This window comes from Eutrigla gurnardus (assembly GCF_963514095.1).
Source record: "Eutrigla gurnardus genome assembly, chromosome: 19".
Taxonomy (NCBI): Eukaryota; Metazoa; Chordata; class Actinopteri; order Perciformes; family Triglidae; genus Eutrigla; species Eutrigla gurnardus.
Genome location: NC_139930.1, coordinates 644,813 through 657,055, shown reverse-complemented (window position 1 = coordinate 657,055; position 12,243 = coordinate 644,813). Strand labels below are relative to the sequence as shown.

The 12,243-nt window shown below is 41.4% G+C and overlaps 1 protein-coding gene across 1 annotated transcript in view; it reads left to right on the top strand.

Moving 5' to 3' along the window:
- Window positions 1-9,824, top strand: part of ajm1 (apical junction component 1 homolog) — a 30,763-nt gene extending 20,939 nt beyond the window's left edge. Inside the window, exon 2 of the mRNA XM_084034432.1 lies at window positions 5,978-9,824. Within this exon, the coding sequence (XP_083890558.1) occupies window positions 6,032-9,310 (3,279 nt within the window). The 5' untranslated portion in view covers window positions 5,978-6,031 and the 3' untranslated portion in view covers window positions 9,311-9,824. The remainder of the gene's footprint in view (window positions 1-5,977) is intronic.
- The last annotated feature ends 2,419 nt before the right edge of the window (window positions 9,825-12,243 follow it).

The following is a 12,243-nucleotide window of genomic DNA, read 5'->3' as shown; positions in this document are numbered from 1 at the left end:
TGATTCACATAAAGGTTAAAATCAATACAAAAGGTAAAAAAGACAATGAGGTTACCCATGAGAGCAGGTGTGGCTTGTTTTTAACCACTGTTTAAGGGTCTTTTTAAAGGTGGTGTTATTGTCACAATTTCTGACATGAGCTGGCAGTGTATTCCAAGACTGTTCCTCTGATGGAAACCACCATTTGGCCAAATTTAGTCCTGCGCCGTTGTCCATTACAGATTACAGTCTCCTCTACTCAGTGCTCTGTTGTTTACTCTGGAATATTTTTTCTTTATGAAGGCCAGTAATATAGGGGCTAGTCCATTCAAAACCTTAAAGATGAGGCAGACATCCAAAAACAACTGGTAGCTATCAAAGTCCAAGATCGTGTACTTACTAATCATTTTACAATAGTGGTAATGTATAGGTTTTTTTGTCAAGGGTTTTAAGTGTTCTTTTGAAGAGAGACTTGATTGGTTTTAGAGATGGGTGACATCAGGATGACTATGCCAACTTATTATATAGTCTATTGTTGTCTTAGTGGGATCCCGATACTGGTATTGGTAAAACAACAAACAAACAAACATTGAGTAGAACCAGTTGAGTTGTGCCTATATTTATAAAACTTTGAGACAGAACAGAACAGTCGAAACTGTTGGCAAAATCCATTACTCCTTTCAAAGGTAGCAAAGACCAAATCCACTCCTAGCCTTCTTACCTTAACAATAAAGCCCTTGACGTATAATTTTGGGAAGAATTTTTGCATTCATGTGTTGTCTATTCATTACGCCCCCGGTGTCTAAAGGACTTTACTCGTGTCAAAAAATACATTGATAGTAGGGCTGAACGATATGGACAAAATTTCATATCTCGATATTCATGCCAGATATCTCGATATCGATACGATACGATATGACTACGGGTTCAGTGAAAACCAAATATTTTTCAGAAAAATCAAAACATCATAATACAAAAGAATGTGGAAACTTCAGTTTTATTGATGATTGATGATTAACATAAAGGGCCCTAGTTTCGTAGACCAGGCGCAGTCAGCTTTCAGCACACCTGCGCCGCGCCGACGGGGTGTGTCCGCCTGGACTTTGCAAGTTTCGTGCACCGCGCAGGCTCGCGCAGGCACGCCTCCCGTCTCGCCCACCGGCGCAAGTGGGAAAGAGGGAGGAGAAGAAGGCGTGAGTGGGAGACGAGGAGGAGACGAGGCGTGGACTGGGATTAATACAGCCGATTCAGATCTTCACCAATCAAATGAGCTCCTCTCCTCTCCTTTAATGCGTTATGGGAGGTTCAGTGCAAGTTCCGTCATTTGACAACCGATGACAGAAGCAGTGCCGCCGCTCCCACCACGTGCATCACGCGCTGTGCGTGCGTATCATAATAATAACATTGCCGATATTATAAAAAACAGGAGAGAGAGAGGGAGATGTTTTGGTCCGAGAGGCTGAGTTTCCTTTACGCGTGCCATCCGCCTTTGATCTGACGTCAGATGTGACGGGACAATCTATATAGATATAAATTCACGTGTTGATTCAATTAGTTGCATTAAATAGTGTTTGTTGTGATTATTTATTGCATTTAAATGTGCCTGGAACTGTGGAAACCTGCCTGTGAGGTCTCGGTGACGTGTGCGCACTGCGCGCAGTCAGCCAAACTTCCACTCCGCCAGCTGTGATTCGCATTGAATGAATGGACTTTATTTACGCCTTGCGCCTTGCGCCGAAAGAAGACCAGCTTGGAGCTGGCGAGCTTTCAGCGCAGTCTCGGCGAGGCTTTTTGCCACGAAACTTCCGCTACGCCACGCTGAATCTGTGACGCCTCCCCCTGCTGCGCCGCCACACCCATCTTGGCCGGGCGATCCACCAAACTGCCAAACTGACCGTGCGCAAGGCTGCGCGGGTCGAAACTTGCATTGCGCCGGCTCCGCCACCCTGCACCACCCTGTGCTGCGCCACGAAACTAGGGCCCAAAGTCACCAATCAAATAAAAAATCAAACATTTTAGACTGTCTACACGGGTTCCATGTCTTTTGCAATTATGTATGTTATAGCGTCTGTAATGTCTTTATGTCTGGTGGATGCCGACTCATAAGGTGCAAGTAACACTACTGAACGCATTGCAATACACTCGGTGCAATTTTCGCCAAACACGACCTGCACAACACCTCGCTCTGGTTGACATCATCGTTATTAAATCCAAAATACCTCCAAATAATGGAGGATGATTTATGTTTTGGCACCAAATCAGATTCGGCACCGCCACCGGCCGCATTATCTTCCGAACTCGTCTCACTTGCCTTTCTTTCTTTTTGATTTCCCCGCTGTGTATGTTGCGTCTGCATCTCAGTCTCCATCTCCCTCACTCCCGCGGCGGGAGTCCCGCCCTCGTATGTTCGTTGGCTTCAGCTGTCGATCCACAGCAAGCATGAAATAAGGTTTGTGGTTGGCTGGCCATAGCGGTGCATTCAAGGGCAATGGAGTTTATTGTGACTGCCAGAGCTTTACATGCAGGGCTAGCGCGGGGGAAATCTATATCGTTTATATCGTTTCTTTTTCGATATTAATATCTTGAATGTTCATATCTTGATATAGATACGATAACGATATATCGTTCAGCCCTAATTGATTTTGCCTTTCCTTTTTTCTATAATTTTAAAGTGGATTCATGGCTGCTTATCTGTGATAAGAAACTACTACTGCAAGTTGGCTTATTGTTTTTCGATGTGTCAGGGTTGTAATTTTTGACTCTTGGACCTCATCGATGTCTAATTGAGCAACAGTGAGCAGTGTTGGGTAACAAAATCTGGTTTTGATCCACTTCAAAATACAACCAGTTAATCATAGGCCTACCGTTAAATAGTCAAATTTATGTCACTGCATTGCGTCTGCATCATGATGACAAAAAATTTTCTTGTTGTGCTGCAAGATTTCAGAACAAGAATGCAAAAAAAGATGGTCTTGATTTTTATAGAATGCCATCAACGAAGACGCCCTTGAGCAAAATGTAGACGTTTGTGGTTGCAAGCCATTAAACAGACATTCCTGTTTACCACACACAAGGGTAAATTAATTATGTAGTCAATAATAATAAATTAGTAACAGTATTAGTAGTACCACAAAGCTGGCATTTTATAACGGTAAACACCGCTGATCAACCTTAGCAACATTAGCGTGTTAGCAGAAGTAGCATGTAAACAAGTTAGCTAGCTAACATTACAACAGCATTCAATGAATACACTATGACTGAGCACAAACTCAGCTCAGCCATGGGACACATAATAGCATTGGTGTTATAATGTGATAATGGAGGATGTCGTCAGGACGTCGGTTGGTAACACCAAAATCAAAGCACCAAGAGATTTGTATGCCTTGAGTTTGTATAGATGCTGGGTTTTTGCAGTACTCTGGTACTGTACTCAGGAAACTCACCACAGTAGTTTGACCTTCACTTCACTGCACTCTGACAGTCCTTTTAAAGGACTTTTACAAATGTGCAGTCAGCTGCAGTTGACAGAGGATTATAGGAAGACATCAGCCATGTCAACACCATTATCTTCCTTCATCGGCTCTGGTGTGAGTGTCTGTTCGGCCAGTTGCTCTGGATCAGCTCTTTCTCCTGCAGTGGTCTCCCACATGCTGGAGCAGCTTGTATTTTTTTCATAGTCGGCCAGCCTTATAAGTGGCTCTGTGGCTGAGTAAGGAAGTAAGTGACTGACTGATCAAGTTGCACCATTGGTCAGTTTAGTGCACTACATTCACAGTCATCAGAGGAGGAGAAACAGTCGCATTCAAGACTGGACACACAGACTTATATTAATACCCTTTTTAATTTCCTTACAAACTTTACAAACTGCATTATGAATTACGTTTTGAGGGAAATGTTTCGTGTGGATTACGTTTGCTCTTGAAGTTTCACAAATGAGTTTGAAACGAGTCAGCAGAAGTCCTCGTAAAGAGGAGGTCGGAGTGGTGGACGGGTCAGAAAACACAGGGCGGGTGACCAGAACACTGCTTTTCACCAAGTAGTTTTTGTTGCGTTTTTATTTTATTTTGTCTTAATTTCATTTTAAGCCAATTTGTTTTTACAAAAAGTAGTTTTGTTGTCTAAACCTAACTTTGTAGTTTTGTAGCGTCTTTTGTTTTGTTTAAAACTACACCTGTTTGGTTCAGGGAAAAAAGAGCAGTTTAATTGTATATGAATGTTTTTTTCTGTAAAAATACAGGGGTTTTATACAGGTCATGATTTTAAGTAATTTTTGTTGAATTGTTACAGTGTTAGTAAAGATCTTGAAATGTCACTACTTTTTCTTTTTCTAGTTGGGAAAAGTTTATTTTTGAATGGGTAAATATCAACGCTCAACTAAATCTTTTATGAATGTCACTTTTCAACTGCCACCTTTCAAATGTTTCATGCATAAATTGCATAAATTCATGTAATTTGTGAGTGCAGTCCGTGTGAATAGAGGCACCAAACAGGATAAGTAATCATTCCCCGTACATGCTTGAGTGACCAAACAAGACTTTTTACTCCCTTTTGCTAATCCTGGACTTAACACAAGCCAATACAAACTAATTTATTGTATTGTAAATTGAGACATTTATACTTTATTCATACATTCAGTAAAATCTGAAAATGTTATAAATTGGAATCCCAGCGTTGCAACACGTGCAGCTGCAAGTGTGTGATCAACCAGGCGAATGTGGATTCAAGCAAACGTTGACCTCTTGCTGTTGCTCTGCTGTTGGATAGGGGAGGGGGGGCACATAAAAAGCAGAGGTTTTGGGTTCATGACATACTGAAAAGAAATACATAGGTAAAAAAAACGCTAATATCAACCTTTTATTGTGCATTACTACCATCTACTGGCATGAACACCGGAAGGAATTGGTAGCTAAAGTGGTAAAGCCCGCCTTTTTCTCAATTTAATTAGTTAAGTAGTCACTCATCGGACAAAAGCAATGTTGTTTCCTTCTGTGTGATAAGAGTGTGTGAATGAAGTATTATATTGTTAAAGTTTGCTTATTTAGTTTATGCTTGGTGATGTAACTACTCCACTGCTAGTTGTTACTCCAAAATCACACCTCAATTAGTCCATAACTTGCCGTATTTCTATGGTCTCCACTTCATAAAAACGCTGCTCTGTAGTGCTAATACTGGTCAAAAACTCCTCATGTTACCATAAAGTTTGCTTTACTTGATTTTTAATACTAAGTTGTGGTGATTAGTGAACGGACAGCGGGCTTCACAAGTATATTTAACATCAACAGTGCTGCCTGCCTAATACAAATTTAGACTCATTTATATTTGGCCATGCTTTTGATGCCATTGTTATCATTGAAGATATTATCAACGTTAACATCATTATCAACAAAGCATCATGTCAAACATCATTTGAAGAACTTATTATAGCCTTCAAATGAATGTGCTGTTAGAGAGAAAGACATCAGGAGATGGATCTCATATTTTTTTATGTTTAAATCTTCAAGCTTTAGTAACCCCAGGAGTATTCACTGAGTTTGGAAGTGAAGAAGCTGTGAATGCCACAGTTTTGTGTGATGCAATCCTACGCTTCCCCACAAACGTAATATTTAAGCATCTGTTAGTACCTGACAGATCACATGTATGATTATGGAATGTGGCACAGAAAAATCATTATGTTACAATATTGTATGAACATTCCCTACTGTTGCTGCATAATCCTGAACACACAATGAAGAACTATTACTCCAGAATTCCTTATCACCACACTTTCACCACCTGAATTAGAAAACCAAAATTAATAAACCTTGCACATTTTTTTACCTATTACCTTATTTTTTATACCTGATTTTGCAATGCAGCTCTCTCGAATATACTAATATATTAAATCATGAACATATTCTAAATTGTGTTTAATATTTATTATTATATTATTCTCCATGCACATGATTTTATATTGCTTGGATACATATCACTAACTACAATTCTTTGTGTGTCTCTCCAGGCAACATCAACATTAAAGCAACTTGATGGAGAAAACTAGAGGAGTCTCTTTAAGATGACACGCACAGACCCTCCTGACATACTGGTATCAACTGTGCATCAAGATATTAAAGTGGTCCCCATTTCTTCACACTACAAATCCTTGCAACCCTCCAAACAATGTGATTCTATAAAATACAGCACACTGGAGTACAGTAAGAGCAAAGTCAATAAGAGGCACTGCCGGACCTTTGACTATAAATCATTGGAGTACCCCAAGTCACACAACTACTCAATGGAGTCCCCATTCAAGAAGGCTGATAGGCATGCAGCCAACCCAGATGTTGCCTGGAATGCCTTGGGCCGCCAGCAGAGATACCGCTTTTCTGCTCCAGACATTTTCAGCCATAGGTTAACTCCTCAACCAATGGCTGCAGATATGACCAGTGAAGTCATCATCCCTGAACAAAAAAGAAGAACCAGGTCAAAAAGTGCCCCTCGGGTCCAGACCAGTCTCACCCCTGTGTCTTTTGAAAGGCCCCCATCTTCGGGGAGGAAGGGCAGGGAGTCCCAAAGGGCTACAAGAGACTCCCGCTGGAAGCCAGAAGTATCACCACGTAGGGAGCCTTCCCATGCAGCAACTAGGGCTCATACGCATGAAGTCCACCCCATTAAGTTGCAGCCTCAAATGGGTGACAGCAGTAGATACTCACCTCACTATGCTGCTGACAATTCTGAAGATGGAGGGCTGGATAAACCAGCAACTAGCCCTCATGTCAGGTGTCGGGTGGACATCAAACCTGATGATGCAGTGTTACATCATTCAGGACGCAAACAGGCCACACCTCATGTGGACATACCCTGGCAGAGGCACCACAGTGGGGGTAGTAGGAGTCTGACTGTACCACGCCATTTCTCCTACTCAAGAACACCAACTCCCACTGATTCATTAGGCACAGAGGGTAGGCAATCTTATCAATATTCCCACAGCATGCCAAATAGTTACATACAACCCATGGAGATTCCCTTGCAAAGAATGCCTTCATCAGGCGATTACTATGGAAGGGAACGCAGAGCTCATTCCAGTCCTAATGTGCCAACCAAGTTCTTTTATGCAGATGACCCAGGGACATACGTTACTACTGCTCCTCCCCAACCAAGTTCTGGCTTTCATGATGAACGTTATACACCGGGACAAACATATACTCCAAAAGTGCAATATATGCAAGATCCAAGGACTCGAATGGTGCATGCTGTAACTACGAGACCCTTTTATCCTGAGATGGAGCCCTATCCATACTCTGTGCAGACAGGTTATCCCAAACCCTATACAGCCAATGAACCAGGGCCATACATCATACAGACACCTCCAACAAGAATATTTTATGGGGATGATCCAAGATCCTATCAAATCCAGACTGCTCCGCCAAGGTTTTATTATTCCAGCGACATGTACGCAATACCACCAGAGCATCATATCCCAGCAAGGGCATATTACACAGAGGGTCGAAGACATGCTCGAGTCATTCAGGCACAAACAGAGGACTGGTATGGCTCAGATGCATCTGGTTATTCCACCAATCCTGCCTCTTATGTATCTCAAGTCACTCCAACCAGAGTCCATCAAGAGCCTGCATCAACTCCCTGGTATGCCAACCCATGTGTAGAACGTCAAAGAATTGGCACAGAGTCAAAATCTTATTCAAGGTCCTGGGACAATATTCTCAACTCCCGTGTAGAGAGAGAACAACCTCTTCCTGTACAGCGGGGTCAGAGTTATGATGATCTTCTTGACTCCAGGAAGCCTGCAGCAGCTGCAAGTGACAAACCGAAACCAGTGGTTGTCAATCTTTCAAGTTCCCCACGACGCTATGCAGCCTTATCAATGTCTGATAACTCACTTATTGACAAAAGCCCAACAGAGACATCAAAGAGCACTTCTAGTAAATTCTGGTTTGTTACTCCTGAGATAACAATCACTGACAATGATATTCGACCAGGGAAACTTAATAAAGCTGAAGGACGTTCTGCCAGTTGGGACATTCTTGACTCCAGAAGCACCGGGGGTCCAGAATTGTCTCAGCGTGACTTTGAAAGCTCAACCAAAGAGAAGACACACGACAATGCCTCACTACAGCAAAGCCTTGAACAGCTTGATGAGCTTCTGGCAGATCTTGTCACTGATTACAAGCCACCCAGTAGAAGGGCAAGTGAGGACATTCTTGACCAACTGAAGAAGTTAATTGATGAGGAAGAAGCAGTATCTCTGTCTAGAAAGGGCTCAAAGGCATTTACAGAGGAACCCGCTCCTCTTGACAAGCAGCCAACCTCAATAAGAATGAATCCTGATGCTTTTCGAGACATAGATGGGGCCAGTGATGCAATGAAGAGTGCAGATGAATGCTCCCCAGATCAGAGTCCAGATGAGGATGATACAATGATGTGTTCTAACAACAAATGCAGGCGGACAGAGACCCTGTTCAATGCTTGCCTATATTTTAAATCCTGCCACAGCTGCTACACTTACTACTGCTCTCGTAACTGCCGCAGGGAAGACTGGGACATTCATAAAGAAAGCTGCTTGTATGGAAGAATTGGCAGCATATGTCGTCATATAATTAAGCACTGCCGGGAGACCGTTGAAGTCCACAAAACCTTCTCCCGCATTGCCAAAGTGGGCTACCTTTCTCGAGGTAGAGGAGTTCTTTTCCTTGGTTTCCCAAATCCTGGAGCATCTAGTAAATTCCTCCAGTATGGTTTGGATAGTCTACTTATGTCTCCTACATACCTTTCCCTCAGAGAGCTTGAAAGCTTCAAGGACAACCTAGGGGAGTACTGTAAAGAGCTACAGGAAGCTGGTAAAGAGTATGACCCTAATGAATGTTTCATCTTGAATGTATCCATTGCTGTTGGCGACCAATTGCCTGACGGGCCATCACCAAGGAACCAAGCTCCAACTGTCAGAAAATATGCAAAGGTAGCACTGGCTTCCTTCAGCCCTGAGAGAAAGGTTCACAAGAAAGAGAGTGACATGGAAACACTGATCCTCACTCCACCTCCTGGAACAGCAGATATCGACAAAGAGGGAGAGGAAGGCAGGAAAGCCAGGGAAATCTGTTTTATAAATATACAACGGGAGTTAAGGATTCGAGGGGTCTTCCTGCGCCATGAATACCCACAGGTATATCAGCAGCTCTGTGAGTTTGTGGAAAGTAACAGAAGGTTCACACCAACAACAATTTATCCTATTGATAAGAGGACCGGTAAACAATTCATGTGCATGATTATGGCTGCCTCTGAGCCCAGGACATTGGACTGGGTAGGCACCCCGCATCTCCTTGATGACATTATTTAAGTGCACCTTGTGTTGTAAATATATATGTATAGAAATACATATATATTGTTACACATATTTATATATCAATCAAACTACAAACATTTGTAGATAAGTATTTTGTTATCAGAATGATATATATTCATGTTTACTCGGTCAGTATTATTCTTTTTCAGAACATTTCCTGTCAGGTGCAGAATGTATACAATACATTATTTATTTTAATCTTTTTAACAAGCACATGCTTTTTATCCACAAGTCATTTATCTGTATCCTGGTCATTTACTGTTACAACAAATTGATGTTTGTGGATTATCTGAACCGACATTGTGGTATTTTGATTTTTGCTAATTATTAATAACAACTTAGCCTCTTTATATGTGAGTTAATTTCTTTGAATATAACTTGACTATTTTTCATATTTGATTTTAATGGTATATCATGCAGAAAATAGTAAACATTATTTTCATAGCTACGTAAATACTTTCTATGCAAAGTTGCTTCATGACTTAAGTACCACATTCCTGTAAAAGGAGTTTTTCTGTTATAAATTATATTATATTATATTATAGTATATATCCGTAAAGAAACATGTTTAGTTTTTCTGAAATTGAGATAAAATCTTAAAGGTTTGGTGGAAACATAAATCATAAGAAAATAATGAAGCTGAAAAAGAGATAGTGAAACACCTATAACAAGCACAAAACGTTGTTGTTGCTTAAAGCTTTACTCTACGATTTTTCACTTGAGCCAAACTTTAGCCAATAGTAGCCATCTGGTCCGCACGGCTACTATTGGCTAAATGATCCAATCCAATCCTCGCTCACTCTCCTGCTCCTGCTCACGGCTCGTCCCGACTCACTTCCACGTTTGCAACTACGAGCGGACAAGACGCTTGTTGCCCTGAGCAGTTCAGGTATGGAGCAGGGCTCTCACGTGATTTTGGCTGAGGCTGCGGCGTCAGCGGGGAGGGGAGGAGAGGGGGGAGGAGGGGGGGGATTGTGGCGAGCCATCGCCAAGCAGTTTGGGATCGGGGACGTTCAGCAGTCAGGGTGAGAGAGAAATCCGACCGGCACCCGCTGCATTTACACCGATAATGTTTCATCATTCGTGGCCGTAATAAACACTATTACTGCTGTGTACATGTTGTGGAACAACACCGGGAAACTAAACGGCGTCCTGTCTGAATTCATCCCTTACCCGGAGGGAATGTTCCCATTCATTGTCTATGTAAGAAGCCGTGCAATGCTGTCGGAGCGCGGCGAGTTTCAACAGACGGCACCGACGCCTGCAAGCTCTCGATAATCTTTTAAACTGACGGTTGTCGATCTAAAATAAAGACAGATTCAGCAACTGCATAGCTTATTTCTCGCCTAAAATGTTTTCAGAAACACATTTCGGTGAACTATTTTCGTAAAATAAGAGGGAGGTGGGAGGCTGCGAGGGGAGAACGATACAAGCTCGGAGGAGCACAGAGGGGAGGGGTGTGTGTGGGGGGGGATGCTTTTTTCAAACCTTTCAAATCGTAGACTAGAGCTTTAAGTAGAAGTACTGTAATGAAAGTCAACATTCATCTCTTTGAGATAAATGTCGTGCTCTGGAGAGATTCAAGATAAATTCAGTAGTTCTTTAATTCTGCTCTTCAGGATTACTGCAGAACTAAGTGGGACTTGAAAGCAACCTCCACAATGGATATCGAAATGGTGCCCATTACCAGCCACACAGTAGGTGTTGGCATGTACTGTTCAGTTTTAAGCACTGTGAATAGTAAGTCACAAAAACAAAACTTGGTATAATGCCGAGAAGTCATGCAATTTCCTATAACACTGAAGTTGAGTTGTATTTTTAGATATATTTACAAAAAATATATATATATATGAATTAGCAGCAGGAGTTATTATCCTTAGAAAAAGGTGAGCCAGATTGGCACAGTAGCTATATGGTGCATACATGCTCGAAGGAGAAATTAGTGGTGAATTTGTCCTGCACTAAGTTTATTACATGTGTGATTTATATTGTCCTTTTTGTTTTAGCAAATCAGAACCTTTGCATTGCTCATTGTTTGCTGAAGTTTTAGAAACATGTATCAATGCAACTTAGCCATTTAGCCTCATCTCCTGAGATTCAGTGCATTTCTTGATTTTGGTTTTGTAGCGTCCTGAATCCCGAAATTCCTGACAGCACCCTGGTGATGATTTGAAGTGTAGCTGGAACATATTTTCTATGCTAATATCCAAACTATTTGAAAAAGGTTTGACCCCATGTGTCAAATGACATTTCTGGCAGAAAGTCAGTCAGTCTATGGCAAAGGTTAATATGCTGTTTTTTCCCCTCATAATCATTGCCCTCTATTTAACTTCTTCCCTTGTGATATCAGCTTTCCTTAGATTTGTAAGACAAAGTACAGTGAAACTTGAAGTACATATATATTTGAAAATCTATTTCACTGAATTACAATTGTGTGGCTGACAGGACGGGCTGTACAGATTCAGTGAAAAAGGTGTTGGCTGCATGTGACTGTTTTCTACGCTCTGATCTCATTTTAACATGACATTGATGATAGTAATTTGCTCAATGAATGGACTTGTGAAAGTGAAAACTACAATGCTGTGTAAGGGGGAAAAAAAAACCATTTCCATTTTAGTCTATCATTCAAGTTAAAATAACGTGTCAAATACAATGAAGAAGAGACCTCACTAAAATGTCTAGAAAATCCTGTAATCTTGTATTTTTTTATACTTTCAACATATGTGTCTGAGTGTGTATATTTATAAACCATATCTAATAAATGGAATGGGAACTCTGGGTGTCTGCCTCTTCTTTAGGTGAAGTACAACAACATTGTGTCTGTTCAAACAGACAAGACGGTCAAGCCATTCAAAGGAGTGAGGACAGTGTCATAGAGGACAAGACATCTACTGTCATGTAGAGACCTCTTAATATAATGTTGATGT